Raw genomic sequence first — 17061 nt, forward strand, 5'->3', positions numbered from 1 at the left:
GGCAAGAAAAAATAAGTTGGCGGTTTTCAAGAGTGCAAAATATTCCCTGGTTTATGCTAGAGAGGAGAGTATTATCATTATATTCTCTAAAAGAGTCTATGGCATGGCAGCTCGATGTGATTGGTCAGTGTGGCAGTGAGGAACGATAGGGAGTGATCACTGTCCAGTATGGTGCAAGATAAATATTGCCTCTGCAAACAGAGAAAATTTCAGCGTATTGGAGGCAAATGGATCATTAATAAAGCAAATTGTGAGACATTTATGGAGGACAGTGATAGGCAGTTAAGTCAAATCCGTGAAGAACTGAATGTAGAGATGCTTGAATATAAAATAAAACAAGGCTGCACCAAGAGCTAAAGACCAAAGGTAATGGGAGAAATCGGTAATGCCATGGTGGGATGAGAAGTGCAAGGAGGCATTTAGACATGTTAAAGAACGCACAATTTCCAACATTTGATTCAGTTCAAGAAGGCCGAGGCAGCACTGAGAAGACACGCAAAAAGTAACTTCTGGAGATAATACTGTGACTTGATAGGGGAGGTATGGGGGATGATCAAAAAGATGGCTGGAGATAGGAGAGGAAGGAGCTATCCTGATTTAGTGGAGGGTGGAATCACAGCAGTGACAGACAAAGAAAAAGCAGAGTTTATGGCAAATATGTGAGTTAAAGTTCATCGTTCTGACAATTTATCAGAGGAGGGAAAGAGGTGCAGAGACATAACTAAAGTAGAATATAGAGAAGTGTAGGGAATTTAATTTAGGTGGGGGATGAAAATGCCCCTTTTACTATACAGCAGATGAGCTTCAGATAGCATTTGATAAGACCAGGAAAACTGCACCAGCGAAAGACGAAATCAGTTCATTAATCAAAACTTTATGCGAAAGAGGTCTTGTTAAGCTGATAAGTTTATATGTGTTGAAGGAAGGTAAAATGCCAAGGAGAAGCCTCTTTTTTCAATACAAAGAAGGGTCAACTTACCGAGGAGAAGGAGAAATAACAGGAAAGCGCAGGTTATAATAAAAAGGTTAAGTAAACAGTATGCTATACATGGTGGGAAAATATCCATGTGAGCAATGTCATGAACTGGAGACAACAGGACATGTGCTTTTAATATGCAGGCAGTGAGGAAATTAAGCTGATGAAGGATGGACTGAGGAAACTGGGAATGGTGGATGGGGATGAGAAGGACATTTTGAGCCGTGTAGAGAGTTCAGGCGGGAGGAAAGATGCTTTTAAATTTCTGACCTGTCCTGGACAAGTAAAAAGGATATAATGATGGATAAGTGATATAGAGGACCAGAAGGTGGCAGTAATGTAACAATATGGATGCCAACTGACCTTAAAACCAAAAGAAGAAGAAGAAAACAGCCGAAGAAGAAGACAAACAGCGACGGTCCTATCCGTAGAGTTGAGAGCTCGGCTGCTGGCCGGCACATCGTACATGAAATATCCAATGATAATTTTCTCTATCGACACTGGTGTGGATTCTTAAGATGCCTTTGCCAGTACAGGTGTTTAACTTCCAGGTGAGTGTTAACTAGGGCAGTTGTGTAATTTGCCAACAAAAGTTAACTGGAATGCTACTATTGAGCATCATTGATGTAACCTTAACGTTAGCTAACTGCAGCTATCTTAGCTTAGCAAGTATTTCATCACCAAAACAGCGCAATACCACAACATTTGCACTTTATGTGAGGATGTATTTGGCGAAAGAACGTTTTAGCAAGCATTTTAGGCAAGTTTTAAAGTAAAGCTTAGGTTTGAACAATATTTCCTTAAGCAGGTCGTTTGTTTTGTTATTTTAGGATAACGTTACAGCGTTTCACATTATAAAGTAGATCTTTTTGACAGTGCTAAACGAAAGAATGCGGTAAAATGGTAATTTTATTGCCAAGTAAAAGTAATAATTCCTCCGTAGATTGATTAAAGGACATCCACGAGCAAAAAGAACGTATAGTTTGAAATTGTGTGAATATGTAGTTGTTATGAATTTGTAAACCCAAAGCTAGCAGCTGACTCGAGGCCTCTTTTGGCTAACAACACTAACTTCGCAGCCATACACTGGTGGTAACGCAACATGCGATAGGCTACTTGATTTCATTCTGTCTCTGTTTTGTGTGAGTTAACTGAGTCACCTAATATTAAATATAAGCTCTTTTCTCCCATAAAAGCGAAAGTCAATTTTGCTCCGCTAAAAGTTGGTATTGCTAATGCAATTTCCTATGATTAGCATTTATCACATCGACTCTTCATAGTAGAGTGCTCTCATGTCTAAAAAAGGACTTTGGAATGCAAAAACATGCTACCGGCTTACAAAATTTGAATTAAAAGCCCTCCTGAGTCACCATTTGTATTTAATGAAAGCTATGGAAAAACGATCCTTGCCTAGCATTGTAGTGCAGCGTTTGCAGTACCCGACTCCATGCACGACTTTTGGGTCTGTTGTACCAATAAGCATTATGATTTATCGTCAAGCATTCGGGTTTCTTTGTCTATTGAAACTCTATAGTGCTAAAGTTATATTACAGCATTTCCACAAACAATATAAACTGTTGGACTGCTCCTAATTAATAGTAAACTGTTATGTCCAAAGGTGTAACTTAGATCTTCTGCTCAAAGCTTTCATTTTCAAACAAAGATAATTATATTTAATAATCTAATAATTATCACATGTCCTTGATAACCAATATGTTGAAAAAGTTCTCCATAAACACAGGTTAAGCTGTATTATTGATCAGGTTTTTGGCCTAGTATAGTTTTACAAATAGGTAATTACTGTCTAAAGCAAGTGAGCCTTTGGCTTTTTTGCCTCAGCGTGTTCTCTGCCTTGGTCGTCATTATTCATCAAATTCTCTAGTGGGCTACACGCATGTATAGATGCATGTATGTTATGGGGATATGGAAGCCATTACTATAGCTATACTGTACTACCCTTGGGGCTTCCGGTCATGGATTGCATTTATAAATGAACATTTCCACATAGCTAGAATTAGTTTTCAATTACATCGATTACTTTTTTCTGGCTGTGACATGTGTACAACACTCAATACAATTGTTCCTCATTATGAAACTCCTGTAATTTACAGTATTTTTTTTAAAAAGTACTGTGTCTCTGGTATGGTTCATGATTTAGACTAACGCATCTTTGTTTCGCTCAGGGGTCCGTGGAGCCTATGCAGATTGACGCAGACCCACAGGAGGACCAACAGAATGCTTCAGAATCCAATTACATTGTGGAGAATCCAACACTGGTATTGACAGGACAGATTTTAATGAATGCAAAGTTAATCATTTACTGCGCAGGAAGGTAGACGACTCATCCCAAGGATGAAGTCAAAGAATCTTAGACACAGTTAATATTTAAATCCTCATATGAGTAGTAATGATTGATCAACAGAAATGTCTAAAGACCCAATGCCAAAATAAATGTTGCCCTGACACGTTATATAATGCTGTATAGTGTATTTATTATTCAATGAAATTCTTGCAGAAACAAAACGGCTGCAAATTGCATTTGCAATACATTAATGTTAATAATTCTATTGCTATTAATATAATCAAAATATTTATATTATCCAAAATCGACTTCATTTGATCTGTGCAGGACTTGGAACAATATGCAACCAGTTATAGCGGATTAATGCGAATCGAGAGGCTTCAGTTCATTGCTGAGCATTGCCCTCAGCTCCGGGTGGAAGCTCTAAAGATGGCCCTCACCTTTGTCCAGAGAACATTCAATGTGGACACTTATGAGGAAATCCACCGTAAACTCACTGAGGCTACACGGTGAGTAGATGATCTGCTCTTTGTCTTCATTGTATGAATGAAAAATCAAGGTGAAGATTTTGATGTCTGTTAAGCAGGTGAGTATTAAATTGTTAAATTGTGCTATATGCCTATACCTCGGAATGAGGTAAATGATAGTCATACTGGCCCGGACGTCGCCCGGGACAAACCAGGGCTCCCAGATGTCAAATTGGCTACTGGAACAAGGCATTTGTGGAGCAGGGCAGCGAACCTGGTACTGATGGAGTGTTACTTTGGGAGTAACCATAAAGGAGAAAGTATTCAGAGGATGTGGAAGAAATGGGTGCTTCGAAACCCCAGATCCTCACTGACTAAGAAGCAGCTCTTAGCTCATTGTTCAAATATCTGCAATAAGAACAGTGTTGTGCCTCACCCACGGTACAAATATGCCACGGCAAGGAGGAGCCTGGACGCCAGGTCAGTGTGGGGGTGGTTTCATCATCACCCCCAAATATCGAGATTGGGTACAAAGTTCCAATGACAGACGCACTCAACACAAGGGAGGCTGACCTGAGAGAGCATGAGCACAAGAACAGGCCCTGAGCAATAGAGGCCAGAGTCTACCATACCAGACAAGACCCCAGGTGTAGGCTGTGTGGAGACGCGAGATGTTAGCAGGCAAGGCATACATGGAGCGGCATAACCAGGTGGCTGGTATAGTGTACAGGAACATCTGCACTGAGTATGGGCTGGAGGTCCCAGGGTCCAGGTGGGAGACACCCCCAAAAGTGCTGGAGAACGAGCAGGCCAAGATCCTGTGGGACCTCCAGATCCAGACTGAGAAGATGGTGGTGGCCAACCAGCCTGACATTGTGGTGGTAGATAAACACCAGAAGACAGTGGTGGTGATAGATGTAGCAATCCCGAATGATAGCAACATCAGGAAGAAGGAACACAAGAAGCTGGAGAAGTACCAAGGGCTGAAGGAGGAGATGGAGAGAATGTGGGGGATGAAGGCAATAGTGGTCCCAGTAGTGATCGGGACACTAGGGTCAGTAACACCCAACCTGAGTAGATGCTCCAACAGATACCAGGAACCACACCAGAGATCTCTGTCCAGAAGAGCGCAGTCCTAGGAACAGCTAAGATCCTGCGCAGAACCCTCAGACTCCCAGGCCTCTGGTAGAAGATCCGAGTCTAAAGGAAGGAGGCACCGCCCAGGAGGGGCGAGGAAGAGATTTTATTTGTGTGTGTGTGTGTTTTCTGCCCTTTGTATTCTGCTTTTTTACTACATGCTAGTTTAAAATTATGGCGTGGTTGTTTTCGCTCCCCCTATGGGATTTGCATGGTATTCTTTGTACTTTAGACTGTGATCAAAACACTGACAGCCATATACAAGAAAATCTCTTCTATTTCTTGCCACTTGGGTGATTTAATGAAGTCTCTCACACACACAGCCACACAGAGACAAACAAATTTGAGATGATCATTTGAACTTTCCCGTTTTATTTTATTCCAGGGAGGTGCAAGGTGTTCCAGACACAGTGCCTGAAGGTGGGGTTGCCCCGCCTCCTTTGGACTCGGCCTGGGCTGAGTCCACCAGGAAAAAGGCTCTCCTCAAATTAGAGAAACTGGATACTGACCTCAAGAACTACAAGGGTAACTCCATTAAGGAGAGCATCAGGTATTATATCATCAGGATTGTTTTTTTGTTTAGCAACACTGATCTCACTCACATCTGCAAAAATTCCTCACGTTTGTTTGGATTTCGGGATCTTAACGCCGGGTTGACACTGGACGTGGAATTACCACAAACAGCTGTGAAGGCATTTTTGTTTCGGTGCCCATGTTGCAACATTCACACCAGATGCAAAGTGACGCAAATGGCTGCGATTGGCACGCACCTTGTGGCGATCGTTTCGGCATCTGGTCTATTTTGTGTGCAGCTGCGAGCGATTGCCTCGCCAGGCAGGAAGTCAAACAAAGAAAAACTGAAGGAATTCAGGCAATTTTCATCTTAAAACAATTTTCAAAATCAAAACTGCGATCGACACCCCGGTTATATTATTTGCGTGCATTTATATAGTTGCCAGTATCCACACACACACACACACACACCCACACACACAAATGAGAGACTGCACTGGGAAACTGGAAGATGAATTAAATAAATAATGAAAGTATAGTTTAGCTCCACATTTATTTAACATTTCAGTATTTCAGCTCTATATGTACAGACCACAACTTCAACTACACAACACTGATGTGAGTAGACAACAGCTGAGGAGCAGATCACTCTTGACCGGTGCAGAAAAATACATGTCTGGTGTGAGTGAGACGATTTGCATTGTGTTTTGCTTCCCGGTGCTTCAGTGTCCAGTGTGAACCCGGTGTTAGAGGGCTCTACACTGAGACCAGTGACCTTGATCATTAGGAAATATTGTTAAAAAAAGCATCACACTGCTTAGGGAGTAATTGAAACTTCCATAATTATTTTATTATAAAAAAAACATATTTTTAATGAAGAAACATGTCCGCTCTTGACCACTCAGTGCAATCACCTCCAAATACAGCAATGATGCAAAGCACGCAGAATGAATGTTGGTTTGCTTCAAAACAGCAGAACACACAGCTTATTATTTGCTCACTAATATTATGGCTAAAGGTGATACAAGTTCCTTTTCTGTGTGTTGCATATGAAGGCGCTGGTAAACATTCTTGCACCACGTGTAATTTTGTGGAACATAAATGAAGGTCTTCACATGAACATCATGATTACTGCTAAACATGTGAAAGACAGAATAAAGGGACTACAAAGACTACAAATGAAAACGAAATCTTATTTTTGAACCCTCAGTAGTATTATTTTTTTTCCACTCTTAATGTGTTGTCTGAAAGGGCTATTTTGGTTTGAGAAATGACATCAGCCTTTGACTACTTTGTCTCTATTCTTTCTTTAGAAGAGGCCATGATGATTTAGGAGACCATTACCTTGACTGTGGTGACCTCAGTAATGCCCTAAAGTGTTATTCCAGAGCCAGAGACTACTGCACCAGTGCAAAGCATGTTATTAACATGTGTCTGAATGTCATCAAGGTAAAGCAGCATGGAAACAAACATATGTTGCAGCTGTATTTTAGTTATATGGCTTTAACATCAGAAGGTAGGACACTGCAGTTGAATTTGCCTTCATTGGTATATATCTCTCCTCCTAAAGGTCAGTGTTTACCTCCAGAATTGGTCTCATGTCTTGAGCTATGTCAACAAAGCAGAATCCACACCAGAGATCGCAGAGGTAAGGAGGAATAGCTGCTGCTGTCACATCAATTGTTAGATTTCTATTGAAATAAACACCTTCAGTTGACATAGCTTTTAATTTTTGTTTAGCAAAGAGGAGAACGAGACAGCCAGAATCAAGCAGTCCTTACTAAGTTAAAGTGTGCCGCAGGTGAGATGCTATATCTGTGATCTATTGATGCAGTGTGTAGTACCATAATAACTACTACCATAGTACACCTAACCTTGTTGGTTTCAGGTCTGGCAGAATTGGCCTCTCGGAAATATAAACCAGCTGCTAAGTGCTTTCTGCAGGCTTCTTTTGACCACTGTGATTGTCCAGAGGTATGTGGCATCAAAATAAATGTTAAAATGAATACAAAATGAAATGCAATGCGCTATGATATGGCCAGAATTGTTGTCTTGGTGCATGTTTAGCAGAGCTAATTCTTTCAAAACAACAGAAAAATAATCTTGAATTTGTCTCCAGTCACCTGCAGAACATAAACTGAAACCAGTAAAACCTGATATGCATTATTTTCTTGTATTACAACAAATGAAGATTTTTGACTAGATAACACAGTGGCCATGAGGGGGGGGGGGGGGGGGGGGGATTTGCACAATATAACACATTAAGAGAAGAAGGCCTGCAATTTCCACAACACAGTGGGCGTGTTTCCAGGGGATGCTTGATGGTGATGCACGTGTGCCTGCAGGTGATGCTGGTGGTGATATGTCTGTACACACTATGAGGTTTGAGGCAGACTCCATGGCTGTTTCCGAAACCACCCCCTATACCCTACATAGTGCACTCAATAGTGTGAACGCCATTTTGAAATAGTGTCCGAATTGTTAGTAAGCATCGCTGTACCCTATCTAGTGCACTCAATGTATCCCACAATGCACTGCGAAATGTAGTGTACAAGCGAGCACCCTAACTCCCATCAGCACCGTAAAGGCTGATGGGATACATTTTTTAACGTAATTTCTACTGTGCGGTTTGATATATGAAATTTTTGGAAATGAGAATTTTTTTTCAGTAGGGGTCCAATATGATCATCTTAAAATATTACAACATAAATGGGTAAAAAAAAAAAATCAATCACTCTTCACTGATCCCCCCCCCCCCACTTAAAATTGTTCTTCAGAATCGTCTGTTCCTCACCAGGCGACAGAATCTCAGTAAAAGAATATTTACAAAGATGAAAAGTAGCTTTGATCCATTTTATGATGAAAAATTGCTTTATTAAATGTTTTCACTACAGCGGAATATGACTTGAGAATGTACCATCACGTCTTGGCTTGAAAATGTCAAGGGACACTAATTATTTTAGGTAATAAGTAATTATTATTGTATTATTATTGACATTAATATTTCATTTTATTATATAAAGTTAATTATAGGGTAAAATGTTGCATTTTCATAAAATGACCGCTGAATGTATTTCTGATGGGTTAAAATAATTAAATGGACCTGGCCACTTTCCCCGGCGACCGGTTCGTAATTATTATGCGACACCATGACGTCACTTTACGTGTGCCGTAAATGACACCGTTGTCCGAATACTAACTTTAAATTGAGTGCACTACGTAGTTCACTAAATCCATGTCCCCCATGTAGTGAGTAGTGAACAGGGAACGAGGGTGTGGTTTCGGAAACAGCCCATGACTGCTGCCGCCTATTTTACCTAGAGGGCGGCCATTTGAGCATTGTACATTGTCTCTATCGAGGAATGATGCGTCTACACAATTAAAGCTTTGATAAATCTCATCCGTCAAGCTATTTTCACAGAGTTTGTTTGTTACAAATGTTAGGCATGATAGGTAGACAGACAGACATACTGTAAATAGAATGAAAGGAATCCAGAAAAGGATCAAGTATTCAGGTCTATGTGAATGATAGCCTGAAGGGTAAACATTGAGTATAATTATTACAATATAAGGATAAGGATAAAAAACTTTATTTATCCCACATCGCGGAAATCACACGTTACAGCGGTAGCCCGTGGTGTACAATACAGAATAGTACTAAAATAAAAAAATAAAAAGACTCTTATATTATGTACATTATACAGTATATACAGAAATTAAATTAGAATTATTATTGTTACTTTTATTATATTAATATTTATTAATGTGTTACATTATTATGATCCCATCTGCCTCTACCCTGTTTGACCAGCAGACGAACAGCTAGCAGGAACTTAAAAGATCCATCACATGCCCTGTTTCATTATTTTGAGTTGCTTTTTTGAGGACAGACTTTGTCGCAGGCTGCAAGACACAGAGGAGGACGTTGTTCTCTGTGGCTGTCCAGGTCCTAAACGCTCACCATCCCCTAGGCGGCACCATCGTCTTTATGAATAAAGTGATTTTACTGATTCTGAATATTCAAATTAACAGGTTCTTTGAATTACCAGAGGGTTAATTTGCAGGACTTTGAAATGTTGAAGGAATACACAAGAATGTGAACAATTCTGATTGCAAGTTAATGCTGAGGCAAGGCCACGGGCAGGCTTTCTTCTGCAGTCTTTGAAGCTTTTGTCGTTCTTTATGGTGCTTTGTGGCTCAAATGTAAGAAACATAATGGAACATTTCAACAAAAATGGCATCCAAATGTGGACTGCACTTTAACATGCACAAAGAAGTCTGTTTTGCATTTTCTTTTCAGTTTTCTGCTTACCAGCTTGTCTGCTTATAACATTAATTTATGTTTGGGTAGTAAAACCAGCATTTTTAAAAATATGTAAAAATGTGTGTGCATCACTTTCAAGTGCCGCCTGGACACACTTCTCTTGTGTTGTGGAATTTACAACGCCCTGACCTCTAAGATAAAAGATACTCTCAAGATAAAAATACAAGGATTACAAAAGGAATTAAGTTTGCTCTGTGCTCCTTCTCATTAAGTTTTCTGTGCAGCTCTTATCCCCAAGTAACGCAGCTGTGTATGGAGGCTTGTGTGCTTTAGCCACCTTCGACAGACAGGAGCTCCAGCGTAACGTCATCTCCAGCAGGTCTGGTATTTATTGATTTTAACATTACTAAACAGCTAAGAGGGCCGTAATTGTAATATTACTTATTTGTCCTTAGCTCTTTTAAGTTATTCCTAGAGTTGGAACCTCAAATCCGTGACATCATTTTCAAGTTCTACGAGTCCAAGTATGCATCTTGTCTCAAACTGCTGGATGAAATAAAGGTCAGAACCTACAGTTAACAGTCACTGAGTATTATGAGGCTAATTTGTGATGACCGTATGCCCTCATCTTAACACGTGCGCAGATGATTGAGTGCTGTATTTCCTGTAGGATAACCTTCTGTTGGACATGTACCTGGCACCACATGTTAGAACACTATACAGCCAGATCAGGAACAGAGCTCTGATTCAGGTGATATACCAACAGTGTTGGTTCCATTCACATACTAACTGTGTAGATGTTTACCAGATGTTCCATTTTCATTTGTCTCCTTTTCCTTTTGGACAATCTTGAAAAATCTTGTTCAAGTGTTGACTGTTGTTTGGAGTTAAAGCACAGATTCAATTTTAATGGTGTGAAGCTTCAGAAAGATTCCCAAAATATCAGCATCTGGTATGAAAATGAAGATGCAGCTTTAATATCTATAGAAGCATCTCTATTACTATAGGACACACATTTCAATCCTTGACAGGCATTTGTGTCAAGGATTGAAATGTGTGAGTTAATCTGTTCTCTAGATCTACTGCAAAGTCAATTAAAATGAGTGATGTACATATTCTCTATGTGTCCATCTGTGTTCAGTATTTCAGCCCTTACGTGTCAGCAGATATGAATAAGATGGCTCAGGCCTTCAACACCACGGTAGCAGCTCTGGAAGACGAGCTCACTCAGCTCATACTCGAGGGGCTTATCAACGCGCGCATCGACTCCCACAGCAAGGTGATGCACACTTCATTCACAAGGCCTGTGTTTCAGTTCTTACGGAAATCACCACAAGTGCTGATATGCCGTCAGATTCTGTACGCGAGAGACGTGGACCAGAGGAGCACCACATTTGAGAAGTCGCTCCACATGGGCAAAGAGTTCCAGAGACGAGCCAAAGCCATGATCCTCCGGGCAGCTGTGCTGCGCAATCAGATCCACGTTAAGGTGAAACAAAATAATCCGCCAGTTCATCTGCCTTCTCTTTGGGTTTGAAAGAAGTGCTGTAGGCAACATCTCCGTTTTCCAGTCTCAGATGTTTGAGGAGTTTCCATATAGAGACATATGTAGATATAGGGACAATTTTACTGATGGCATACCTAAAGAGAACCCCTACAACATTGATGTTGTTTCCACTTTCCAGTCTCCCCCGAGAGAAGGCAGCCAGGGTGAACTTGCACCTGCCAACAGCCAAACTCGGATGAGCACCAACATGTGAGGAAGATGCCGTCACCAGAGTCTGCATGCTGACCCTGCTGACAGCATCACCAGCCCGGAGGGTTGCCTCCAACACTCAACCCTTATCCTCCCACCTTTTGTCTCTCTGCAGCAGACGGAAGGGACAAAACTTCAATGACTTTACTGTCCTGACACGATCCCTGCTGCCCCGCTACATGATCAGGGCGGGGACAAATGTTTTGTTTTGTCTGATCTGGAGAATTGAAAATGTGTTTTGATGAACTCAGCACTTCAGTTGTATGTTTAGTGGTAGGAGATGCACTTTGCTCTGCTTACACTTGTTAACTGCAACAAGGTTTTAAAATAAAAAAAATTACAAACATGTATGTTTTCACTGTTTTTCACTGTGGGAGATGAAGCCTGTCACCTAAAACTATTATTTTATTCTGTTTTTTTTTTTTTTTGCAAGTGATCAAGGTAAAGGTGTATTTGTATGGTTTAAACATAATTTCTACAGCCGAAATAAACTGCTTAACATATTTCATGTGGTTTAGCAGCCAGTGATTGAACCTCTAATGCCACATTTCCACTGACAGTTTACATCCTTCCAATGACTTCTCTATTCTACTCAAAATTAACCTCAAAATGTCTCTACATACTTTAAATTCTAAATCATATGGTTTAAACAAGTTGGAGATACTGACACTAATTCAACTGAACAACACGCAACACAGACTTCATATGAGTACCAATGTTTTAACTTCACTAAAATATTAGTGTGTTCTTTAGGTTATAGAACCTTCTTTCATCTAGATATGGTTGCAGGGGATTAAGCACATTCAGTAAGAGCAGTCTGTCAAATCAGTTTTGTCTGAGTTTCACACAGAGGAAATGTGTCTGCCATTTTCTTGAATACTTTTGACTTAAAATAACTTTAGCAGTTAGAAGAGAGTTTAAAGATACATTGCACACACTGATAAACTGTTTTGTCAAACACACTTGGAACATATGCAGACAAATGTACTGCAGGTCGTTCTTGCTGGATCACTGAGTGCAGCAGGCACATGGTGTCATGCTTCACCTAAGGATGTTGCATATTTAGCAAAGCGACAAGCCCAGTCAATGAATGGAGGGAAGTAGAGAAGTAGAAATGAACAGAGTACAGACAATCAAGCAGAAAGACAATATGATGAAGAATAACAGAATAAAATGAATCATTGCAGCAGTTTGGTTTCAAGCATGGAACAAAAAACATGTCCAGTAACTGGTCCGAGGTGTAAAACATGCTGCAAAGAAATTCATTATGATAGCATGTGTGGGTCACAGAGTCAGCAGCACCAGATTATGGTCCATACAGGGGAGCAAGATGAGGAAAAAAATAACATGTTTATTGAGTCAACACATGAGAATGATGGAGTTTACCCAACAGGGACAGAGGAAGATGCAAGACTGAAAATAAACCGGAGGCTTGCGACTTTTAAACTGGAAACAGGCTGCAGTACAGTGTGAAAATATTTAATGTGCTGGATGTCAGAGGAAAGCTGAGTGGGTTTGGGATAGCGCCACTATGTAAGAGAACAGTCATGTGTTAATGGGCTAAAAAGTGCATCGATGAGTTTAAAATCACACAAGATGATGTTCCAGATGTGCTGGAAGGAGCCACGTGTGTGAAACATGGTTGCATGACATTGAAAAGGATAATAATGTTTTTAGGAGATTTGTTTTAATTGACTAGAGTTTAAGTAGTCAGGATTACATGCAGAGTGACCAGACTCTAACCACCAAAACCGTCATGCGCCGGTCTCAGAAGGATCTCCGTGAAGAAAGCGTAAAAGAGGAGCTACAGCAACATGAAAAACCAGTGTGGTGACATCGGTCTCACCCTAAAAAATCTGTATGGATCCAAAGGACTTGAACCCAACATTTAAATAGAAGAATTATTACGCACTATGGAGGATGTTGTTTTTCATATATTCTTGGTGGGGAAAGCTCAAAGCTTTGCCTTAACACCTCCAGTGGAAGATGTAGATTCTTACATTTACTGTTTGAGATCTCATCAGCACCAGAGGTGTTGCTGATCGCACAGATGAGTGAAGGACTAGATGGTGGCTCAACAATGTTGTTGCAGACAAAACTTCCCCAAAAAACACTGAATGATCAATCTCAAACAATCATATCAAACCAGTTTTGGGAGACAAGGTACAGACAGAGGGAATAGACACACAAGTTTATTATACTTGTAATAGTCTTGGAGATGTTGAGGTGCTTATCTTAACAGAAGCTTCGATAAAATGAATTCTCTCATACCTGCTACACTGCATTTAATCTTGAAGTTTCTGTCGTTCAATCCCATAGTTTCTGATAATATTTTTTGCAATTTATTTAGTGTGCTCGATGCAATTTAGAATAATTGCAGATGCATAGTTTTACCACTTGGTGACAGTGTTAAAGAAGTTTCCGCAGGATTGAGCTCTGGGACGCAAAATCAAGAGCTGCTTGTCTGCTCCTGTGTTGGTATAACACTTGAGATGGATACAGTATATATTTAATCTGTATTGTCACTTCATTAAAAAAAACCAAAACATTTCATTTCATCTTCTAAAACAATGTGGAAAAAACCATTCAAACCATTCTAACCCCTAAAAAAAAGATCTTCAAGATTGACTCAATGTAAACATTGAGTCAATTGATATTTGTGTTTTTATAACTAACTATAAAAGTCAAGATGATTCTGATTCTTAATCTCTTGTTTTATTGCTTCTATGCAGATCCACTATGAATCCCAGATGTTTGCTCTCAGCAGGCCTGTTTTCCACTTATGGAACAAAAAATTGTCTCGACTAAATAAAACTAAACAACTAAAACGTGACTTCAAACTGAAGGTCAATTCTTAGTGGAGACCAACAATCTTATCATCGATAGCAATGACAACAGGGGTGGACTACACACAATGTGTACACACACTGTTCTCACAAAATAATATAAAATGTATTAAAGTGCATCAATAGCATAAATACAAAGAAAATATGCCTTGCTGTCAATATGCTATAGTGCAATGGGGAATTGTAGTTTGTTATTTGTTGCAGAGTCTTACAAGGGAGACTCTTGCACTGCAAACTGTCAACAGAATCAAATCAGGAGCCTTGTGATGCGTTCACATTTTGAGAGTTTGTCTGATATGGCATGCAGGTTGTGTACTGTGGTCTTCACACACACACACACACACACACAGAGGTTGATTTTTGTGAGTGTTAGGGGTTGGAAATAAACTGGTATAGTTTGAATAGTGAAATATTTACCAATTTGATGTAGTATTTTATGTTGTTTGGTTTGAAAATGGCAGCGTCTACGTGGCAGCATGTGTTGCTTCATAAGCAAGATTCAACAACAGTTTACTTTTGATGTCATTGCTGGTCATGCTGGTCCATTGTGAGCTGGATGGTTCTCAAAATTATGAGCAAACTGGTCACAGCTCAATAACTTGACCTCTGTTGCACGTGTGTGCATGTGCATCTGCAGTGGCCGCGTGGTTTTGTACATTTTTAATTTCCATTCCTTTATTTCCAGGATACAGTATATCCTGATAAGGAAGCAGTTCCCCCGACGGTATATTAGAGGAGAAGATACTGAAGGTATTTTTTCGCCAGACGAAATAGATTTACGTTTATGGCAATTCTGTTTTCAGGGAAGGAGGAAGATTAGGAGGAGTGGAGGGAAATGGTTCCCTCCACTCCTCCTACAAGTCTCTCATATTTGCAAAAGCTATTTCAGATGGTCTATCTTGCTAATAGGTGGGTTGAACACAAATGCTTTCATCTTAGAAGTGCCAAGCATGAAGGTTTTATAGGTAAGGTTTAGCTTATGCCCAAAAGATGTGATGTACATATTAATTCAATTTAAATAAATTTAATTTAACTCAGTTTAAATTAGGTTCAGGGTTAAAGAAATATTTTATTGGATGACTTGACGAAGGCAGATTACCACAAACACTCATAGTACATAATCACAGTCTTGGTCGTAGTGTTAACATCTACCCCACCTACTTAATGTGAAATCCAATTACAGATGAGGATGCCATGAGAGAATAATAGCACTTGGAAGATCAAAATTATAGGGGTGCACCTCTGTCTGATTTGATTTTACATCAAATATTGTAGCCATAGCAACATTCAATAGATAGAAAATATCAAACAAAGCTGAGAGTCAGTGACACGTATGAAATCTGTGAAACAGCTGCCTAATAGTTAAAATGAAGTCAGAGTAGAGATTTTATTTAATCAGGTGTTACTTTTGTTTGAAAATGTAACAAATTATTTAATATCATATAGTGCTTTGTTAAAATATATAAAAAGTATATCTTCATGCGCATCAGATCAGTTATTGTTGGATTGTGAACTGCCTTCATGTGTATGGGACTATCATATGGCTTATACGTGGATATGATGAAAGTCATCAAAAAGCTGGGGTAGATTAGCCAGTCCCTGCGTGCTTCTAATCCAAATCCATATATGTACAGATATACCTTTGTAGAAATAAACCTATGCCCAGTTACATTATGCACCTGGAGGAAGAGTGGTTGGAAGTCCGACCATATTGCTGAATGTATTTGCTGCATATTTAAGTGTTCCGGTGATCCGGGCTGGGCTGAGTGATAAAATGACTGAATTAGTTTCCTTATCAAGCTGCCAGCCACACACACACACACACACACACACACACACACCACACACACACACACACACACACACACACACACACACACACACACTGCTATCTTTGTCAGGACATGTATTGGTATGATACACTACCCCAGCAGCTTACCTAACCCCCTAACCCTAACAATATAACCAAATCTTTGTCAGGACACACCAAAAAATGTCCTTACTTTGCCAGGAAAATGCATATATTAGTACTTGTAGCAATACACCCACCCACTGACAAACACACACATCCACCCACACACAGACCGGCACACACCCTTATCATTGTCCTCCACCCAGAGAGAAAACAACCAGAAGGCTCCCTGCCTGTGCTTCCTCTTGTGCTAATTTGCTCCTCCCTGCAGAAGCATAGCAGAAGTATTGTTTCCCTTCTCTCCTCGCTTCTTTCCTCCCCTTCATCATCCACATTTTCTACCTCCATTCCAGGCTGTTTTTCTTTCTTTCTTGGCGCATTTGCTAACAGTTCACCATTTCTGCCCATATTTATTGTTATCGGACTGTAAGCTATACTACCTTGAAATAGTAGTAGATAATGGATGAATACTATTACTGCTATACTACTAGTACTACTACTACTGTTAATAATAATAATGACCTATACCAAAACATATGAATCACAGAGTTATTAAAAAATGTTATTTGCTTACATTGATTGGATGTGTAGTACATTCATTTACTAACAAGGTATAATCACATAATCACATATTCAATGCAGTAACTATATAGTTATATATATATATATATATATATATATATATATTGTGAATGTATTATTCTGGAATCATACAACACAGACAATATATATGATACAATGAATTGCAACTTGTCTTAATCTATTGGAAACTTTGGGAGTTAAATGTGAACAAAATACACATTTGTATGTGTGGATAGAAGTGGGGGATGATCTGAGGGAGGAAATGTGAACCCTATACGCTGGAATCTGCAAATGAAGATGTACATG

The 17061-nt window shown here is 39.7% G+C and overlaps 1 protein-coding gene across 1 annotated transcript; it reads left to right on the forward strand.

Annotated features, from left to right (window-relative positions):
- Window positions 1-1359: 1359 nt before the first annotated feature.
- gps1 (G protein pathway suppressor 1) lies at window positions 1360-11921 on the forward strand. Its single transcript, XM_057014630.1, has 14 exons — window positions 1360-1527; window positions 3160-3252; window positions 3606-3787; window positions 5268-5432; window positions 6709-6844; window positions 6966-7043; window positions 7136-7196; window positions 7284-7369; window positions 9944-10038; window positions 10115-10220; window positions 10330-10410; window positions 10801-10938; window positions 11014-11148; window positions 11345-11921. Exons 1-14 carry the CDS (start codon window positions 1495-1497, stop codon window positions 11417-11419), a joined length of 1464 nt encoding a protein of 487 aa, XP_056870610.1. The 5' UTR covers window positions 1360-1494; the 3' UTR covers window positions 11420-11921.
- The last annotated feature ends 5140 nt before the right edge of the window (window positions 11922-17061 follow it).

The sequence above is a fragment of the Takifugu flavidus genome, chromosome 18 (assembly GCF_003711565.1).
Source record: "Takifugu flavidus isolate HTHZ2018 chromosome 18, ASM371156v2, whole genome shotgun sequence".
Lineage (NCBI taxonomy): Eukaryota > Metazoa > Chordata > Actinopteri > Tetraodontiformes > Tetraodontidae > Takifugu > Takifugu flavidus.